General features: G+C 51.8%; 9 protein-coding genes across 9 annotated transcripts; 5 read left to right on the top strand and 4 right to left on the bottom strand.

Annotated features, from left to right (window-relative positions):
• Nucleotides 1-592: 592 nt before the first annotated feature.
• Nucleotides 593-769, top strand: COCVIDRAFT_108428 (hypothetical protein; the record flags this gene model as incomplete). Its single annotated transcript, XM_014697664.1, has 1 exon — nt 593-769. One exon carries the CDS (start codon nt 593-595, stop codon nt 767-769), a length of 177 nt encoding a protein of 58 aa, XP_014553150.1.
• Nucleotides 770-1,840: 1,071 nt separating this feature from the next.
• On the top strand, nt 1,841-4,509 carry COCVIDRAFT_29596 (hypothetical protein; the record flags this gene model as incomplete). The annotated part of the gene is made up of 5 exons (XM_014697663.1): nt 1,841-1,887; nt 1,941-1,968; nt 2,020-2,075; nt 2,125-2,374; nt 2,431-4,509. The coding sequence occupies 5 exons, from the start codon at nt 1,841-1,843 to the stop codon at nt 4,507-4,509; spliced, it is 2,460 nt and encodes an 819-aa protein (XP_014553149.1).
• Nucleotides 4,510-5,292: 783 nt separating this feature from the next.
• Nucleotides 5,293-5,775, bottom strand: COCVIDRAFT_40789 (hypothetical protein; the record flags this gene model as incomplete). Its single annotated transcript, XM_014697662.1, has 1 exon — nt 5,293-5,775. One exon carries the CDS (start codon nt 5,773-5,775, stop codon nt 5,293-5,295), a length of 483 nt encoding a protein of 160 aa, XP_014553148.1.
• Nucleotides 5,776-7,581: 1,806 nt separating this feature from the next.
• On the top strand, nt 7,582-9,306 carry COCVIDRAFT_40788 (hypothetical protein; the record flags this gene model as incomplete). Its single annotated transcript, XM_014697661.1, has 3 exons — nt 7,582-7,849; nt 7,924-8,085; nt 8,162-9,306. 3 exons carry the CDS (start codon nt 7,582-7,584, stop codon nt 9,304-9,306), a joined length of 1,575 nt encoding a protein of 524 aa, XP_014553147.1.
• A 1,655-nt stretch (nt 9,307-10,961) lies between these two features.
• Nucleotides 10,962-11,597, bottom strand: COCVIDRAFT_29593 (hypothetical protein; the record flags this gene model as incomplete). The annotated part of the gene is made up of 1 exon (XM_014697660.1): nt 10,962-11,597. One exon carries the CDS (start codon nt 11,595-11,597, stop codon nt 10,962-10,964), a length of 636 nt encoding a protein of 211 aa, XP_014553146.1.
• A 677-nt stretch (nt 11,598-12,274) lies between these two features.
• Nucleotides 12,275-13,533, bottom strand: COCVIDRAFT_40786 (hypothetical protein; the record flags this gene model as incomplete). The annotated part of the gene is made up of 4 exons (XM_014697659.1): nt 12,275-12,373; nt 12,421-12,495; nt 12,550-12,842; nt 12,894-13,533. 4 exons carry the CDS (start codon nt 13,531-13,533, stop codon nt 12,275-12,277), a joined length of 1,107 nt encoding a protein of 368 aa, XP_014553145.1.
• Nucleotides 13,534-13,956: 423 nt separating this feature from the next.
• On the top strand, nt 13,957-15,490 carry COCVIDRAFT_18911 (hypothetical protein; the record flags this gene model as incomplete). Its single annotated transcript, XM_014697640.1, has 2 exons — nt 13,957-14,176; nt 14,229-15,490. The coding sequence occupies 2 exons, from the start codon at nt 13,957-13,959 to the stop codon at nt 15,488-15,490; spliced, it is 1,482 nt and encodes a 493-aa protein (XP_014553126.1).
• Nucleotides 15,491-15,844: 354 nt separating this feature from the next.
• Nucleotides 15,845-16,231, top strand: COCVIDRAFT_18910 (hypothetical protein; the record flags this gene model as incomplete). The annotated part of the gene is made up of 1 exon (XM_014697639.1): nt 15,845-16,231. The coding sequence occupies one exon, from the start codon at nt 15,845-15,847 to the stop codon at nt 16,229-16,231; it is 387 nt and encodes a 128-aa protein (XP_014553125.1).
• A 91-nt stretch (nt 16,232-16,322) lies between these two features.
• On the bottom strand, nt 16,323-18,615 carry COCVIDRAFT_108414 (hypothetical protein; the record flags this gene model as incomplete). The annotated part of the gene is made up of 5 exons (XM_014697658.1): nt 16,323-16,434; nt 16,519-17,777; nt 17,826-17,984; nt 18,072-18,331; nt 18,399-18,615. 5 exons carry the CDS (start codon nt 18,613-18,615, stop codon nt 16,323-16,325), a joined length of 2,007 nt encoding a protein of 668 aa, XP_014553144.1.
• Between the last annotated feature and the right edge of the window lie 803 nt (nt 18,616-19,418).

Below are 19,418 nucleotides of genomic sequence, written 5' to 3'. Positions count from 1 at the left end.
TCTCGCGTTGCTGGTCTTGGTATTTTGCACCACCGACCGATTGGTTTCACTGGTCCTCTTAGCCAACACCTTCTCGGATATAACTCCATCATCAACGTTGTCCGTCAGACTCTGCGGGAACTTGTCGAAGTGGCGTGTACACACATGTTTTTGACTGGCTGTGCCAATCGTCATGTTGATATTACATCGGTCGCTATGAAGTAAGTGATTTTGGAGACTTTTCGTCTCTTGTAGCATGCTGACGTTCATCAGACTTCCCTTCCTTTTACCGAACAACTGCGCACTGAGCATTGCCGTCAAATCCTACCTTGATGAGTTACTTAGTAACGACGCCGATCCCACAGCTGCGGAAACCAAAGCCCGTGTAATTGAAACAGCATCAACACGCTACTTCCCACAATCGCTCAACTTTGTTGAAGACCTCACGACGGCTTTCTCCATGTGGGACGCCATCTACGCTGGAGTCAACAGTGCAAGCAGCGCGACTATCCCAGAAGCCACCAAGCAAGCCTGGACGGAGACGAACCAATGGCTTGCTGAACGGCGATAGTACCGCGGAAATGACCAGTATATTGAGAGGTTAAAACGCACGATGAGAAGCGGAGTGGCAGATTACATAGCTCAGAAGACTCGATTGCGAATTGTCAGGGGTGCCATGCGGGGCCTGAGACAACGTCAGGCTGCAGATCCAAGGGCGAGAGAAGAGGACTTGGAAGCCCTTGATGAGCAAATGAGAGAGCTGGCTTTATTGCTAAACTATGGGGAATAGTCATGATAAGATGAGACCCGTAGGTTTATGCTTTCGAAATGAGAGATTTTACAGGAAATCTAATATTTTACACTGTGAATTGGTGGTATCTTTTTGCTTTATGAGCTGTAATGTGACCCTTCACTTATGAAATGAGTGTTGTGTAGTTGTAGTCATTCAGTGTTTTGAGCGTAGTAGGCGAGTCATGGTCATTTGAACACTTGGACTTGGTTGATGATTGATGAGTAGTACTTTCATATCTTAAAATGATTTATAGTGACAAACATCTTTTGTTTTTTCTAATTTCACAGGACACATATGCTGCTGACCTGATAGAATTGAATATCTACTGTCTCATACCAGCAGGCAGTCATTGTACTATACGAAATCAGGGCTTCGGGCAATATGCCTTATCGATACGTGAAGGCCCCCCCCCATCACAACGTGAAACCACCGCACCTTGCTTTTGCTGGAGCCACGTTGGCCATTAGTCTTATTAATATCCAGAGAGAGAGAGAGAGAGAGAGCGAGAAACAGTGAGGGCATGTCAAGCTGTTATACTCCGCCGGCGGGTTCGGGCCAGATTCACTTATCGTAAACACCCGAAGAACTGATATGGATATCTCTCTTGGCGTTGCTATGGTGGCGTAAGTGAGGCTGTAGCAGGCTCCAGGAGGACGCGTAGCAGCGCCAGTCTCAGTTGGGTACGGCTAGTATTGGTACCCACGGGATAATGATTGGCCAAGCCGGCGCCTGTAGGTGGCAATGGGATACAGCTCGCGGTGAAGGGGACACAGTGTTTCTTAGTACTTAGTTTTGCTTGTCTAAGCGGTTCCAGCAACTTCCAATGGCGTTGCGGACCGAGCACGGACCTTAAGGCAACATTGAGCTAGCTCTAACAGTGAGATCACCGACTGTTCAAGCTCCAACTTACTTAAACCACCACGCCCCAGGCATAGAAGGTCGTTTAAACTCCATCTAACCCCCCACCCTACCCACCGATACCCTTCACACCTGCGTTGCTGCGTCAACTGTCACTTTTTGTACCGGAATTCCGAATCCCGCAGCACATCACATAGACACATCAGCAACATGTCGGCTGAACCAGACCACACGAAGCCGAAGCCGGATCTCTCAAAGTGAGTTGATTGCCACCAGCTCTAGAATTGACAATATACTTACATCTCGACAGAAACCCGGACGGCGCTGAGCCCAAGGAGGTAGGCACTGATCAATGCTCTTGATGCGACGGCCCCGCTAACCCGCCACAGAACGATGAGACCGCGACCGCCATTCTCAAGAAGAAGAAGAAGCCAAACTCGCTGATGTGAGTACATCTGGAAATGAAACTTTGAATTGGATACTGACCTTTGTAGCGTTACCGATGCTGTCAACGATGACAACTCTATCATCGCCCTCTCAAACAACACCATGGAGACCCTCCAGCTCTTCCGCGGTGACACAGTCCTGGTAAAGGGCAAGAAGCGAAAGGACACCGTCCTCATCGTGCTCGCTGATGACGATCTCGATGACGGCTCAGCGCGGATAAACCGTGTTGTTCGCCACAACTTGCGGGTCAAGCACGGCGACGTTATCACCATCCACCCGTGCCCCGACATCAAATATGTATGTGTCATTATTACAAAACTGCGATTTCTGCTCAATTCTGACTTCTATCACAGGCCAAGCGCATTGCAGTCCTCCCCATTGCCGACACTGTCGAGGGTATCACCGGTTCGCTCTTCGATGTTTTCCTTGCGCCATACTTCCGCGAAGCCTACCGACCGGTCCGCCAAGGCGACACCTTCACAGCCCGCGGTGGTATGCGACAAGTCGAGTTCAAGGTCGTTGAAGTCGACCCACCAGAGTTTGGTATCGTCGCACAAGATACCGTCATCCACTGCGAAGGCGAGCCCATCCAGCGTGAAGATGAAGAGGGCAACCTCAACGAGGTCGGCTACGACGACATTGGTGGCTGCCGAAAGCAGATGGCACAGATCCGAGAGTTGGTTGAGCTGCCACTGCGGCATCCTCAGCTCTTCAAGTCGATCGGTATCAAGCCCCCGCGTGGTATTCTCATGTACGGCCCTCCTGGTACCGGTAAGACACTGATGGCTCGTGCCGTTGCAAACGAGACTGGTGCTTTCTTCTTCCTGATCAATGGTCCCGAAATCATGTCCAAGATGGCCGGTGAATCAGAGTCAAATCTGCGCAAGGCATTCGAGGAGGCCGAGAAGAACTCGCCCGCCATCATCTTCATTGATGAAATCGACTCAATTGCGCCCAAGCGTGAGAAGACCAACGGTGAGGTCGAGCGCCGTGTTGTCTCTCAACTTCTTACCCTCATGGACGGCATGAAGGCTCGCTCCAACGTTGTCGTCATGGCCGCCACCAACCGTCCCAACTCTATCGACCCTGCTCTCCGTCGTTTCGGTCGTTTCGACCGTGAGGTCGACATCGGTATTCCCGACCCCACCGGCCGTCTCGAGATCATGCAGATCCACACCAAGAACATGAAGCTTGCCGACGACGTCGACCTGCAGACCATCGCCGCCGAGACCCACGGTTATGTCGGTTCGGATTTGGCGTCGCTGTGCTCTGAGGCTGCCATGCAGCAGATTCGTGAGAAGATGGATTTGATCGACCTTGATGAGGACACCATCGATGCCGAAGTGCTCGACTCGCTCGGTGTTACCATGGAGAACTTCCGTTTCGCTCTCGGCGTATCTAACCCATCAGCTCTCCGTGAGGTCGCTGTTGTCGAGGTGCCCAACGTCCGATGGGAGGACATTGGTGGTTTGGAGGACGTCAAGCGCGAACTCATTGAGTCCGTGCAATATCCCGTTGACCACCCAGACAAGTTCCTCAAGTTCGGCATGTCCCCATCACGAGGTGTGCTCTTCTACGGTCCTCCTGGTACCGGTAAGACGCTTCTTGCCAAGGCTGTCGCCAACGAGTGTGCGGCCAACTTCATCTCCATCAAGGGACCCGAACTGCTCTCCATGTGGTTCGGTGAGTCTGAGAGCAACATCCGTGACATCTTCGACAAGGCTCGTGCTGCTGCACCTTGCGTTGTCTTCCTTGATGAGTTGGACTCTATTGCCAAGTCGCGTGGTGGATCTCAAGGCGATGCTGGCGGTGCTTCGGACCGTGTTGTCAACCAGCTTCTGACTGAGATGGACGGTATGACATCAAAGAAGAACGTGTTCGTCATTGGCGCTACGAACCGACCGGAGCAGCTCGATAACGCGCTGTGCCGTCCTGGTCGTCTTGACACGCTTGTCTACGTTCCTCTGCCTGATCTGGCGTCACGTGTCAGCATTATCAAGGCTCAGCTCCGCAAGACACCTGTGGCTGATGATGTTGACATCGACTTCATTGCGCAAAACACACACGGATTCTCTGGTGCCGATCTTGGTTTCGTCACCCAGCGAGCCGTCAAGCTGGCGATCAAGCAGTCGATTGCGATTGACATTGAGCGTCGCAAGGCTCGCGAGGCTGCTGGCGAGGATGTCGACATGGAAGTTGACGAGGAGGATCCCGTACCTGTGCTGACCAAGGCGCACTTTGAGGAGGCTATGCGTTCTGCCCGTCGTTCGGTGACCGATGTCGAGATCCGCCGATATGAGGCCTTTGCGCAATCAATGAAGAACTCTGGCGGCTCCAGCTTCTTCCGCTTCCCTGACGCGGAGAACGCCGCGGCTGGTGGCGACCAGAACACATTTGGAGCTGGTGGCGAGGATGAGGACCTGTACAACTAAGGAAAGGTTGTAGCAGGGAAGGACAGAAGAACGGGACTGGGATGATATAGCCTTTATGAGAGACGGGTTTAGCGTTTTTTTCTTCACGGCAAGGCAATGCATGAACCGGGCCTTTGGAGGGTTCTGGATGAGTGCAGACACGGGGGGATAATTGGGGAGACATGATGATGAGATATTGGTAGCAGCAGCAGTAGTTGCCATGATGCAGTGAATGAATGAGAATGCATGTTATGAAGAAAAAGAAGAAGATTTGTATAGTACTGTGATTGTAGTGTGATGTGATTTGATTTGATGTGATTGATTGATTGATGTCTAGTGTGACGAGGGTATTTCCCCTGGCACTATGGTGGTAGATAGGGCTACATAGATTATTTGTTGAACAAAAGGTTGTAGCTACTATACGGAATCTTGTCTGTATGGTACAAGTCTGCATTCTCTGCCGTTGCGATGTGATGATAACGATGTAGTAGAGGAGGTGCAGAGAATATGTACTTAAGTATGTACGTATGTGTTTGTGCATGGATATGCTGGCGAATAGTGGATCCCGAGGGTTTGCAACGGTGGCAAGGTGCAAGCACAAGGGTCCGTGAGGAAGATAGGCCCTGAACAGCGTTTTTTTTTTTTTTGCAACGGTGGCATTGGCCCTATAGTAGTTTTTTTTCCTTGAACAGACAATGTGGCCTCTTGGAATGTGAAGATCCATAGTTTTTTTTGATAGACAGATGAGATGGAAGCAGGCGGATGGGGTGCATATGGATTGGAATGAAAGAAGGAGAAGAGGCATCACTTATCATCCTCATATGTAATCTCGCATACCTTTTCCAACTCTTTCATGACCGTCTTGGCGCCGGCATCGATTGCTGATTTGGGGATTTTGAGATCAAAGTCCAGGGCGTCGTCGGCGGGGCCGTCAGCGCCGTTAAGTTGGTCGTCGCTGAGACCGTTTGTGGCGGATTGTTGCTTGCTACTGCTGTTGTTGTTGTTGCCGCTGGCACCGTCCAACTGACGCGTGTGCTCGCGGATACGCTGCATAGCGAGGTTCCTGGCCTCCTCGCACGTGGTGGCCTGGCCCGAGCGGAAGAGCTCGGTAATGTAGGCTCGGAGAGCGTCCTTGAAGCCTGACGAGCGCAGCGACTCGTCGAGCGTGGCCTCGATGTTGCGGATGCCGGGCCCGGCGAGCAGGGCCGAGTAGATGTTGTTGCGCAGGTCGCGCGAGATGCCCGACTGGGCTTGCTGCGTCGTGATGGGGATGGGGGTGTCGGACATGATGATTTGATGCGTGATGATGCGTTATGTTATCGGATGTTTTTTTATGTGGAGAATCCAGGGAGCGAGCGGGTAGGTGGCCGGGCTTCCGGTAATTGGGTGGGTTTCTTGGATAGGTCTGAAAAGAAAGGAGTTGTTGGTTTTTTGGGTAATGGAGGTTTGGCCGGGGGTGGTTGGTTGGAAGGTTTGATTGGGTATAGTATGGGTATTGGCCCTTTTCTTTCCCTCCCTCGCGGAATCAGGCGATTTTATTGGGTGGGAGACGGGGGTTAGTAACCAAGAAAAAACAAAAGCCGAGTGGAGATAGGGAAAGGGGAGTGAGAGGAGTTAATTGATTGCGAATTAAGACTCGGAAAGGGAAGGATTGGAGGGTGATTTCGATAAAAACAAAGAGGAGGCTCCAGGGACGACGTTGGAAGAGAGCAATACCGGGTCAGCTTCCCAAAGTCGCGGTAGTTGCTGATCCTGTTCACGTGGGTTGGGGGCGCGCGTGGGGTTGTGCTTTCTCGCTACTGGAGGGGGGGAGGGGGGGCCGGCGATGTAGTATGTCGTAATATAGGGATGGCAGCTTTCCTTGTCAGGTGCGACGTGAGGTGCGGCGGGCGGAAGTAACCGATTTGGCGACGGGCCAGCCGGGGTGGAGGAGGGGTTTAGTTTACTTAAGCGTTGGCGGTGAAGATCCCGAGTTCGCATGGGATGGGTGGAGAGTGTGGCTAGGGAGGTGATAGGAAGGGAGAGGGCGAGAATGGGATAGTGATTTAATAGCGCTGCTAGACTGGGGCGGTGTTATGAATGGAGGAGAGGCAGGCAGGCAGGGTGCAGTGCCAAAAAGCAAGGAGAGGCCAAGGGCAATGGGGTGTGCGGGGGAATGTTACGTGTGGGTTGATGGTTGATGCGTGGACGTGGGTGTTGCATGTAGTGTACTATGTACTGTGTGTACTTGGAGTCTGTCCTGACATCGAGGTACATGTGGTTGTAGGGGATGTTAGCGGGCGCGGTCGGTACCTGCATGCTTTATCGCAATATTGGCTTCCAAGCAGCAGCAGCGTCGAGCCAGCACGGACGCCGCCGGCTGCCCAGCTAGCCGCCTGTCGGACGGTATAGGGTATTGGCAATCCAGATGCAGAAGCAGACGCAGCCTGCCCGCCCTGTTGGCGCTGGAGTGACTTCTTTCTTTCTTTTCTTGCCAGCCAGCGGTCTCTTCTCTCCCCTCTCTCTCCCATTCTCTCTCTCCTTGTCCCATCCTCCCCGTCGGCCTGCGTGCTGTCCTGTCCCTCCCAGGCGCATGTGCATGTTGTTGCATCTGCTCCTCATCTTGCTCGCACGGTCGAATGCACAGCCCGCCGCCGCCGCCGCTGCTGCTGCTTGCTTTGACGACACGCCCTCTCCCCCTCAGGCCGTCGGACGACAAAGCGCCTAGCCGCAAGCCACTCGCCCGGCGACGACAACCCTCTCCCTCTCCCCGCCTTGCTGCTCACCTCTGCCCCACCGGCTAGCTGTGCATCTGAGACTGAGCCTGCACTCCCGCCCTGCTCCCGTCATCGACGAAACACGCCGTCTCAATCTCGCTTCGTCTCAGACAGGGTGCCCCAATCGCCCTGGGGCCAGCCTCGAGTCTAGCGCCGAACCGTCATCGATAACACAGACCTTGTCCCTCCACGAGCCTGCCTGCTTGCAAGAGAGAGGCCTTGGCATCATCACCGGCCGAGATTCGATATCTCTCTCTACCCACATCTCTACCAATACCTCTGTGCCAACCCTCGGCCTCTCCTCCTGCTGCCTCTCCTCCTTCAGCCCCCTCGCGTCATGGCATACACCACAAAGTACCACGAAGATTCGGATGCCGACGACGAGTTTGAGCGCCAGGCCATCTCCAGCCCGACCCTGCCCGTCGAGTACGAAAGCTCACCCACCAGCTCCGGCCCGCTCAGCACCGAACACACGCCCACCACCTTTACCCATTCTCGCGACAGCAAGAGCAGCCCAACGGGGCACATCATGGAGTGGAATGAAGACCAGACGGCCGACTTCATAGCCGACCTCGGCCTCGAGCAATACTCGGATACCTTTGCTAGTACGTGGCCTTGCTCCGCCCACCTTGGCTCTGCCCTTGTCTATGTGTGTTTTTACTAATCTCCTCTCCTACAGATGAGGGCATTACCGGAGACGTACTGGCCGCGCTACAGCATGCGGAGCTGAAAGAACTGGGCGTGGGCAGTGTGGGCCACCGTCTTACCATCCTCAAGGCCGTCTATGACATCAAGATACGGCAGAATGTGCCCATGGACCCTGATGACTACGTTCCATTGTGTGCGTGTTCTTTTTTTCTTTTCCTTTTTTTGCCATCTGCTTTTCTTCACATCCTCCAGGCCCTAACAATGCATAGCTGCCGACACATCGGCACAGGAAGCCCCGCCTACACAAGACGACTTTGCCAGAGTCATTCGAGTAGTCCAAGCGCGTGACGAACGCATCCATACAGCCGAATCGGAACTGCGCCACCTCCGAGAAGACCTCAGCCGCGTCATGGACGAGAATAAGCGCCTGCGCGAGGAGATATTACCACTGATTCGCATGTTGAAAGACAACCAGCCACTTCCGACTCCCCATGAGCACACTCTCACCTCCCCACCAGCAACTCAAGAGAGATCTGCTGGAAGCAGTCTGTCGCGTAAGTTCTCCACCAAGAAGCTTTTCCTTGGGTCCGCGCCAAAAAACCCCTCTCCAACCATCCAAGAGCATCGTGCTCTTGTCGATCATTCTTCGTTGGATCCCTCAGCAGCAGCCGTCGCAGCTTCCTCACACCTCACAGCATCCCTCGGCAGTGGCGGCCCACAAATGTCGCCCAACTCCATTGCCCAACCCTCGCCTACATCGCCCGCATACACACAATCCTCAAGTCGCCAATACAGCCGCGACATACCCCGCAGCCACGATCATGACACAAACTCTGGCTGGAGCCAAACCAACACATGGAACTCCGACGCCAACTCCATATCCGACCGGAACCGCGATCCCCGCGCCACTCCCGCACCACTATCCTCGCGACCTATGCGAAACAATGCTGCGCCAACACCGAACCCCGAAGAACGCGATCCTCCACTTTCTGGTGGCTCCAGCTCAATGAACGCCCCCACATCGGGCACTTCCTCTTCCACACCCTCCACGAACCCGCAAGTCGAAATATTCAAGTCGTTCCGCGTTTCCATCGATGACCCTTGTCACAAGGTCCTTCCCGTTGCGCTCAAGAAATACAACATTACAGCAGATTGGCGACAATATGCTTTGTATATTGTTCACGGCGATCAAGAGCGTTGTTTGGGACTGAACGAGAGGCCGTTGATCTTGTTCAAGCAACTCGACAAAGAAGGCCGCAAACCCATGTTCATGCTTAGGAAGCATGCCGCACCACAAGAAGGTCACGTTAGTACCGTGGGCGGCAACGACGTACGGCCTGTAAACCCCCAGACAGAGAGCTTTGGATGGGGCAACCAGAACAGAGGCACTCCTCTGCCTGGCGGCGTGCTGTAGAGAACCCGCATCTCCAAGACCGGGTTAAGACTTGTTGTATTTTTTCTCTTGCGAGCAAGCAAGTATTGTAAGATTCAAGAAGAGCATTGGAAGAGCATGGTTACAGGCAGTTATCGTCGACAGTGTGGTGCCCATGGCTCGCCATAGGGAAAGATGGCTCAAGGAGTCATGGGCAAGACGACGGAGCTTTTTGGTGTATCCCATCATGATGATTGGAGTTTTGGCGCATCGACAAGGAAGTTTTCCTGGCACATAAACGGCGTTTGATCTGCCCAAGGTCCGCCTTTGTTTATTTTTGTAACTTGACTGCACCGTCTAGAGAGAAAAAAAGAAGAAGATGGACGGTGTGTATGTCGAAGAGTTGGGTTATCACATTTATTAGAGTAAAGGGAAAGGGGAAGAGAGAAAGAGAGAAAGAGAAGAGGTTATCAGGTTCGGATTTTGGAGATGATCTATCTTGTTCTTGCTGCTTTCCACATGAAGGAAGCCTTTTTCTTTCTTGGAGCAGCGACCTCGGTCCCATCAAAAGAGGCCACGCAAAGTTTTTTTTTCTTATATATTTTATTTATTTACATCTACTTATCTTTCTGAAGCTGTTTATCAGTATATTGCACTTGGCGTGGTTGATTTGTACCGATGTATCTACTCTAAAAGTGAAAAATGAAAAAGCATTCTGTTCCGCTGCTGAATACTAGATGTACTGCATTCATTTCCCAATCTTTGTACTACTATTGATCTTGTCTACTACCCTCTTTTCTTCACCACAGTCCTGTATCTATCAACATTACCCCACGTTTTCCAACTCATCTCGAAAAGATACATAGCAATATCACCCTCGCATTCCCTCCATCTCTCCTTCACCCTTGACTCCCCTCACTACAACCCTAAAATGCTCAATTCCCTCCGCCCTCTATTCTTAGCTCCTCCTCGTCCTCTCCTCCCATACCTCCCTTCTACCCCCCTTACCCCAAATCCACTCCGAAAGAACAACAATGCCTTTAACAACCCTCATCTTAAAAAAATATATAAAATAAGAAATAAAGTTTAACGCGCAATGGAACGACACCTCCCCCTTGCGCTTGTCGTTCCCTAGCCTTTTTTTGCCTGGGGTATTCCCCGTGACGTTTTTTTTTAAGTAGCTTCGGGACATTAGTGTGGCTGGGCGGGCGCCTTCTGTGTGTGTGTGTGTGGCTGTGTGACTCGAGAAGTGCGGGAAAAAAAGCACGAAAGAAGGAAGATCAGGGTTGTGAACTAGGAGTGTGTGTGTGGGGGTTGAGGGGAGGGGAGGGGAATGCTTGCGTGGGTGAAACAGTAGTTTAGTTCGGGGGGAGGTTGCGTGATGTGCGTGTTGCGGGTAGTAAGTAGTAGTGTGTTGCTTTTCTTAGACGACGGAGATGGGCGAGGGAAAATGCAAATCATTCCCGCTCAAAATGGGAGGACCCTGATTTGCATTACTAGGAGAATTTTTTTCTTGGTATAGGCAAACGTGGGATGGACGTGGTGGGCGGGTAAAAAAAGATACGAGGCAGTTAATTGCAGACCCATCTCGTAACTTGAGAATAGATAGTATGCTGAGATTTTTTCTGGGATGGTGATCTTCTCGGGAGAAGGAAGGAGAGGGGGTATACGTTATACAGACATATCTCAAGACTCTTTCAAAACGGCTTCGCCGCCTTCCTCAACTCCGTCTTTCCACTGACTGGGTCCCTGAATTCCCTCCAGCTAACAGGGTGCATGACCCGCCCTTCCTCGCTCCTCGCAAGTACAACGCCGTACTCATTTCGGTCAGTCGCAACGTAGTAGTTTCCGCTGTCACCCAGACTAATCACGGTGCCGCGCACCAAGTCGCCAACGCGGAAGCTTTCTTCAATCTTGATCTTGTCCTTTTCCGTTGCGCGAATATCTTCGCGCCGGATCTGTGCGAGGAAGGCTTCCCGGCATACAGCGTCGTCGACGACGAGGATCTCGCACGAGGCGAAGCGTGGGCCCAAACGCGTTATGCGGACTAGCACCGTGCTGGACACCGTTGGCAGTAGGGGCACACCGCCCCCGGAGTTGGGGCCTAGGATGCCTGGGTCGCTGAAGCTGGGCGGCCGGGTTATCGCGACGAGAGGTGGTAGCTTGGCTTTGTTGCTCCCTGGTGTCGGTTGTGGTGCTGAGCCTACAGACACCACTGGCCCTGCTATTGAGGCATAGATTTGCGATTCATAAATGTGCGTTCCAGGGCCTGGAGAGTACTTGTCAATGCTGCCGAGAAGCTGGCCCGGCAGGGCTATGGATGGTAGTGCCATTGTGCGTGTGTGGAGCACAAGAAAGAGTGCTGTTTGATGTGGTCGCGTATTAAAACGTCTGCTATGCGAAGAACCCGATGAAGTGCTTTTTTTCGGAACCACTAGTCGGAATTTGGTAAGCCGCTTTTGAGTTTCTATAGCATGTTCGAACACGCGCGGTATTCGATGCGAACTCGTTCTTATTCTAGCAAGTGCGCGCACAGATGGTTGTAAGTGTTGACCAAAGTTACTTGCGCATGTCTCGAACTTTTAGTCGCGGAAGCTTACGTCATTCGCCTAAACTTGCCCCTCGTACGCGTTGCAAAGTCACGTACTGTGTAAACATACATGCAAATATGTACTGCGATCCCGCGACTCTTCATTAGACTATAGTATACTATGCTGCAAGACTGCGCCGCCTGTGCAAGTCAACGCTCTCATTCCATTGTCCCAGTTGAGCTCTCATGGCTCCAACTTTACAAGCGCCTCTGCGAATACAAAGCAGAAGAACGCCAATTTTGTGCCCGACATATATGTATAGCTCCGTGCTCCAATCGCCGGGCTATGCAATCCCACGCAAATCAATCATGAAGTCATTCGCTCATGGTAACGTTCCGATAAAAGACGCGCCCCATCTGCCTCTCAGACAGGTTCATCCGCGCCCCTTCTGTCCGGGGTCTCACTCGTCGGTCCGGCGACTAGACGGCCTGGTAGAGGAGAAGTGGTTCGCCAATGTTTTCTATCTCAGGAATCGTGCACTTGAGGTCGAACGCTTTCGATAGCACGATCTTGAATATCTGGGACAAGGTCAGCATATGTTCGACTGAACAGGGAGATTTCGTACTTTTTGCACGTTGATGCTGTGACTTGTTGAGCTAAAGATTAAACTAGCCTTCATTGCTCGTGCAAATCGTTTGGCCTATACCTGGTTAGCAAACTAGGCTGACATCCAAGATCCAAACATTGTGTGTACCTGGTTAGAAATTTCTTCCTGTTCTTCTCGAGGAAAGTTGACGAAATGATCGTATTTTGTGCCGACTAAAAAGGGGATAGCAGTCTTGTTGAAGCCACGCCCTTGTCGATACCACTCCTTGATCGAGTTGAGAGTGCTCTTACGCGTCAGATCGAACATGAAGAGTATTGCGACAGCATCGTTGCAGACTAATGGCAACATGTTGACGAATTCACGTTGACCACCTAGATCCCAAATAGAGAATGTGATTTCGGTGTTCCGGATCGAGATGGTCTTTTCCATAAAGTTGACACCTGCGCGTGTCAGAAACTGCAACCTCTAGAAAAAAGCATGGTGTAACGCACCTAATGTTTGGATGTAGTCTTCGTCCCAACTACCCTCTACATACTTGACCATCAGACTGGTCTTTCCGATTTGCGCGTCTCCGACCATGCCGACCTTGATGACTACGCTGGCATTTTTGACTGCTTCCTGTTGTTGTTGTGCGCTCCGTTGTTGGTCTTGGTATGAGTTTGACCGGGCGCCGCCCTCTGAGGTCGGGTACCGTCCCATCTGTGAGCTAGGCCGCGAGTGCGATTGGCCGACGTGTGCCTCTCTGCTGGAGTCGTAGTAGCCGTGCCGCGGAGGAGTATCGGCATCTGAGGATGTAGTGAAGCGCGAGCCATTGTGTGTTGTGTACTGGTAGGCGGTGTCCGAGTATGACGTCGATGGTCGGTGAGGCTCGTGTCCGTATGGGGAAGGGCTGTTGTTGAGGCTGTTAGATTGGGCTGGATCTGGTAGCGGTGTGACGGTGTTGGCGGTAATGGTGCTGGCCATGCTGTCATCGTTCGTGTCCATGGTCTGGTCCATATGTTTTTGCGCCTCGTGTTCATCAACAGGTACGGGCTCGGGCTGCAGCTGGTCAGACCCCAGTTGCTCCGGCGGCACCTGGACAGGTTGGGGGAGTGTTTCTGGCACAGGCGCCTGACTCGAGTACTCTTCCATGGCAGCGGCAGCGACTTCTAGCGGTATATATTCGGCAGCAACGAGAGCTGAGGGCGCGCACGCGTCGAGAGCGATAGACAAGGAAGACCCGGCAGACGCGACGTTCGAGGAGTTTCCAGGGCCACTTTCACGCGTGCGATGGCATTCGGGGACAAAAGGGGCGTGTGTGTTGTGAGCTGAAGTCGACTTGTTGACTGAGTGCTAGCCGCGATGCAATTGGGTATCATGGGGTAGCGCTGATGGCTCGCCGTGTCCTGGTTCGCCAAGCCACAAGCCACTGCGAGGGGCTGCTGTGGCTGGTGATCGATAAGCCGCTTATCGCGTACTATTCAAAAAGTTCGTTTTCCAATTCACACTTGTGCGACTTTTTTTTGCGACTCGCCCCAGCACAACCACGCGCAAGAATATATTCAGACGTAAAACATGGCAAAGCGAGCGGCAGAATCAGAGCAAGAGCTGGAGGCTATCAAGAATGGCGAGCGGCCCATGGAAGTCGACGCCCAGAACGAGGCAGGCGAATTCGAGGATGAGTTCGAGGACGAATTCGAGAGCGAGGATGAGATTCTCGAGGCAGGAGTAGACGGACGGCCAGATGAGGAGCGCGAGGCCGAAGAGCGCGAAAATGGCATGGACATCGACAAAGGTCAAAGAGTTCTGTATGCCATACTTGAATATGCTGCTAACTATTTCTCTAGGCACATTTATTCCTGGACGTCACAAACTCTCCCCCGGCGAGACGCTGAACCCCGATCTTTCGACATACGATATGCTGCATACCCTAGAAGCGCCATGGCCCTGTCTGTCCTGCGACATTGTACCCGACAACCTAGGCTCAGATCGCAAAACATACCCCGCAACCGTGTACGCAGTCGCCGGCACACAAGCAGCACGGGGAAGGGACAAGGAGAACCAGATCATGGTCATGAAAATGAGCAGTTTGTCGCGCATGGAGAAGGAAGACGAGGAAGACGAGGACTCGGATTCGGATGACGAGGCATCTGATCCCATATTGGAGACCAAGTCGATACCATTGACGAGCTGCACGAACCGTATACGAGCACACCAAACACCACAAGCAACATCCGCGCAACCCCCAACGACTCTCACAGCCGCCATGACAGAGTCAGGCCAGGTTCTTATCCACGACGTCACCCCACATCTCACCTCTTTCGATACACCCGGCACCACCATCTCTCCCGCACAAAATAAACCAGTCTGCACCATTCGAGCTCACGGACCAAACGAGGGTTATGCGCTAGACTGGTCTCCCATGGTACCAGAAGGCAAGCTTCTCACCGGTGACTGCGCTGGAAAGATATTTGCCACGACCAGGACGCAAGGTGGAGGCTTTGTGACTGACACCACACCTTTTACCGGCCATCGGGGCTCAGTCGAGGAGCTTCAATGGTCTCCAACTGAGAAGACTGTGTTTTCTTCAGCGTCAAGCGACGGCACAGTCAAGATCTGGGATGCTCGATCAAAATCACGGAAACCAGTACTCAGTGTCCAGGCCTCCAAGACTGATGTCAACGTACTCAGCTGGTCGCATCAGACCGCTCATCTTCTCGCTTCTGGTGCAGATGATGGTGAGTGGGCAGTCTGGGACTTGCGACAATGGAAGCCATCTACCGACATGTCCAGCGACAAGAAGCCTTCGCCTGTCGCATCTTACACATTCCACAAAGAACAGATCACCTCTGTCGAGTGGCACCCTACAGACGACAGTATCGTCCTTGTTTGCGCCGGTGACAACACGCTCACATTGTGGGATCTCGCCGTCGAACTTGACGACGAGGAGAGCAAATACACGGCAGGAATACAAGACGTACCACCACAACTGCTATTTGTGCACTACATGGAGCAAATCAAGGAGGCACACTGGCACCCGCAGATTCCGGGCGCCATCATGGCTACCGGCGGATCAGGATTCAATGTTTTCAAGACAATTAGCGTATAAAAGTAATTGGGTATTTACGAATAAGAAACTTCATCATCTTACTGGTCTTCAGATGTTGATGTGTGCGTTGGAAGCAGTCCTAACTAGTGACACCCTTATATCCCTTCCACACCTAATTCCGGACAAACAAAGAAAACGCTACAATTCACATTTGGACATTTAGCTAAAGACATCTCCTGAGTCCGCATGTTCATTGATCTTCTGTTCGCTATATAGTATCGTGCTCGCGTGTGACATCTACCTCCTTGAACTATACACTCTCATCTTTCATCTCCATAGCATATTCTGTTTCGGTATTTAACAGACCGAGTTCCACAACCACCAAGACGGACAACACATACGGGCGCATTTCTCATGACCTCCGCAGAACCCAGCGCTTCTTCGGCCTCGGCCGCATCGCCCGTACTCTCAGTACCCTCACAACACCAATATTACCATACGCAAACCCGCCCTGCATCATGTGGTCCTCTCCTCGCGCTTGACACTCGATACGAAGAAAGTGCTCTCAGAACTCCACTCCACGCCCTCCCCTTTCCGCATCCAAAATGGTGTGTTGATCCGGCCACCGGAGCCGTATACGAAGACGCAAGTGCGATACTAGAAGCGTGTGAAACAGGGTTAGAAGATGTGCGACCAAGCATAGAAAATATCGAAAAGGACGTAGTGACGAAGAAGAAAAGGGATTTTCAAGAGAAAGAAAACGAGAAATCCCGAAGCAAAAAAAAGGAGAGGCAAGAATGACAAAAATGCTTAATCATAAAATTTAGAGAAGAACGAGGCGTATCCAAAGACCCCCATATCTTCAACGTATACTAATCTCACACATCTCTCTTCAAACCGGTCGTTCAATGGGCCTAACCTTCTCTTCCCTCACACCTCCTTCCTGAGCCGGAAACAACGGTGTACTAGCCTCACTCATCTCCCTAATCTTCTTAATCAAATTACTGTAGTCCCATTCATTAGTTTCTCATCCCACAAAAACAAAACTCCACTTCACACTCTCCTTGCATATTTGGGGGTAAACTTACTTAACGGGTAAATGCAACTTATTCTGTTCTCGCCACAGAATCCCTACTACCTTATCACGCCCGCGGCTGTGGTCTTCCAGGTGCTCGGTGATGAGTTGGCGACCGAGTTCCTTGCTGCAGCCGTATATGCGCTGGGTGCAGCCGTCGAAGCTGCAGAGCCAGGAGTCGCGGGGTCCGTTAGCTTCGTAGGTGGGGAGTGGGGTGGATACGATTTGAGGGGAGACGGTGGGTTTGCTGTTGCTTGATGCTGATGCGGGGAGGTGTCGGAGGGGAAGGGGTAGAGAAGTGCTGGCGTCTGCTTCACTGGAATCGGAATCGTTTGTTGTAGGCGGAGAGGAAGAGGTGCTGTTTCGTCGTTTTCTCCGAGCATCTTTTGCTTCGTACTCGGTGTCTGTACCGTCTAGTTTCCTCTTCTCGCGACTTGGTGATAGGGTTTGTGTGGGCGTGTTGTCAATGTCCAGGTCTGAACTGCTATTTGCATCATCCTCGCTTTGTGATTCCGATGAGGCGTCACTGGCTGCTACGGGTGCTTTGCCCTTGCCGGCTATTTGTTTACCTGGTTTGATGATCACACGTTTACTCTTGCCGGAGAAGTTACCAGTTTTTGGTCGCAGGACTGACAGTCGGCCTTTCTTCCGTCTGCCTAGTGGTCGTCGAGCGGGCGTTTGTAGTTCATCATTTTCGTCTTCTTCGTCGGATGTATCTGACGAATCGCTCTGTTCATCTCTTAGCCTTGCGTGATCTTTCCGTGGTTTGAGCTCGACGTCTTCTGCTCGTCTCTGTTCAGCTGCAGATAAGTTATGTCTAGCTGCTAGTTCCTGGTATATTGGCTCATCTGCGAAGAATTGTACAGCTTTTCTTCGTGGACGATCCATCATATAGCAGAGGTTCTGCGCATGCACCAGTAGGACCGTTTTTGCGGTCTCCACTTCGTCAATCTCATAACGCCTAACAACCAACTCTGCAACCCGATCCAAAGTTATTTGATTTCTTCCTGGGCGCACAACTCGTTGGTTTACTGCTTTCTGCATAAACTCAAAAAGTGCCGCAGCTTCCCACCAATTATCGTCTTTTTTCGGCGCGTCCGGCGTTTTTGACCCCGCCGACTTCCTCCGAGTATGCCGTAACGTTCCAGGTATAGCTGCTTGCTTTGAACTGAGAGATGGCGTAGACCTTGATTTCGACCTTGTCGGTGAGTGTTCGGATTGGATTTGGGAATAGCGCCCCTCTATGCGTGCTTTGCAGTCGTCAAAGTCTTTCTATTCGCAGATCAGATTGAGTCCAGGGTTGGCCGGAATGTGACTTACTGGAAATCTTCTTCTAAAGCGCTGGTATATAGGAGTGTTACTCCAGCTTAAGCCCTGTGCCCTATTTAAGAAGCACATCATCAGGAACATGTGATGCTTGTCGAAGATTTCCTCTGCCATGGCTATGTCGTTACAAGAGAAGCGTTTGTCTTCTGCGTACTACATGAGTTAGCCTGTATATCTCATAATGCTGCTCAATCGGCGCAGGCTTTTGGAACTAGCTGCGGATATCCGTGTTGCACTTACTTCCTGGAAAATGAGCTCAGCACTGGGTCCTCCACTCTTCTTCCGCACTTCACTGTGGATATCTATCACAAAGTACAGCAGCTCAACAGCCTGAACCATCTCGTCATAGATGGGCTTATACTGGGGCGCGGGCTGGATTTCGAACCAGCCAGCTTTTCCCTGGGCCCATATCACGTATGCGCCATCTGTCATTTCGCCGTACGAGAAGCGTGTCACGTTCCGTATCTCGATGTCCGTGGGGTTATAAGGCTTCTTGAGGACTGCGGCGGTGTCAATTGACTATGCTATTCCACTGATGCGCTTTTAACGGCATCCAGATCTACGTACGATACTTTAGCTGGCTGCGCCCAGGCATCTTTAGGTGCCCCTCGACCTTGAGCGGGGTATCCGCATACGCGGCGAGCAGGCTGGCAGGCTTTCCATTGCTCTCATATGTGACGTGCGCATCCTTGAGAACGAAAATCTCCCAGTCATCTGAGTTGGTGTTTGAGGCGTCCAGCGGCTTTAGTATGTCAGACTCTGGCACAGACATGTTGGCTAACATGCGGGGTGCATCGCATGCTGCAAAAGGCTGGTGCAAATGGCGCGTTCGGCTTCCTCGCCCCAAACGCGGGCGTGGACGACGGAAGCGGTAGTACGCGTTTAGCTCGGTACTTGTCCTATCGATAACCGATATCCTTGCGTCATATGCAGTCCAGACTTTGTTTCCTCCAAACACCCACAGGATGGACAGTTTGCCAAAGAAATGCGGACTAGCCAATACGGTAGAGTCTGGTCAGAGTGTGTTGGTACGAGTGAGGACACGGATACGCTCGGATTCGTTGAATTAGCACGCTAGTAACTAGGAACCGGCAGTCATGACAACCACACTTCTTGGCCACACGAGCGAAAAGGATGCTCCACAGTTGGTATGGCAACGATAAGTCCTGATACTAGATTACAGAATTGACATGTTAGGTTGGAAAGTGCAAAATTGATGCCAAAGCTACAGATCGACCGCTGGTCACGTGTTTGCCCGCATCTCTCCGCATTCATATGGGACTACTGCAGACACTATGATTACTGTTTTCATATGGTTGCTATTTACTGTTATTCAAGCGATTAGACAAAGCCCAAAACTACCGTTTCCCTCGCTAATAAGCTGATGTCTGTCTAATTGTTCGTTATGAACAAACTCGCCAACCACATACTTATATCCCTCTTGTACAGTACGAGAAGGAAGACTTCACAACATTCTACTTTCTCAACCTTTCCCTACATAATTGCAATTTTAGTTATATACTCATATTACAATCCCCAGAAATCCAAATCTTAAACTTGTTCTGGTTGCCACCAGAGAAGCACCTG

The sequence above is a fragment of the Bipolaris victoriae genome (assembly GCF_000527765.1).
Source record: "Bipolaris victoriae FI3 unplaced genomic scaffold scaffold_93, whole genome shotgun sequence".
In the NCBI taxonomy this organism is placed as follows: Eukaryota; Fungi; Ascomycota; class Dothideomycetes; order Pleosporales; family Pleosporaceae; genus Bipolaris; species Bipolaris victoriae.
This window is presented reverse-complemented; position numbering and strand designations above follow the sequence as displayed.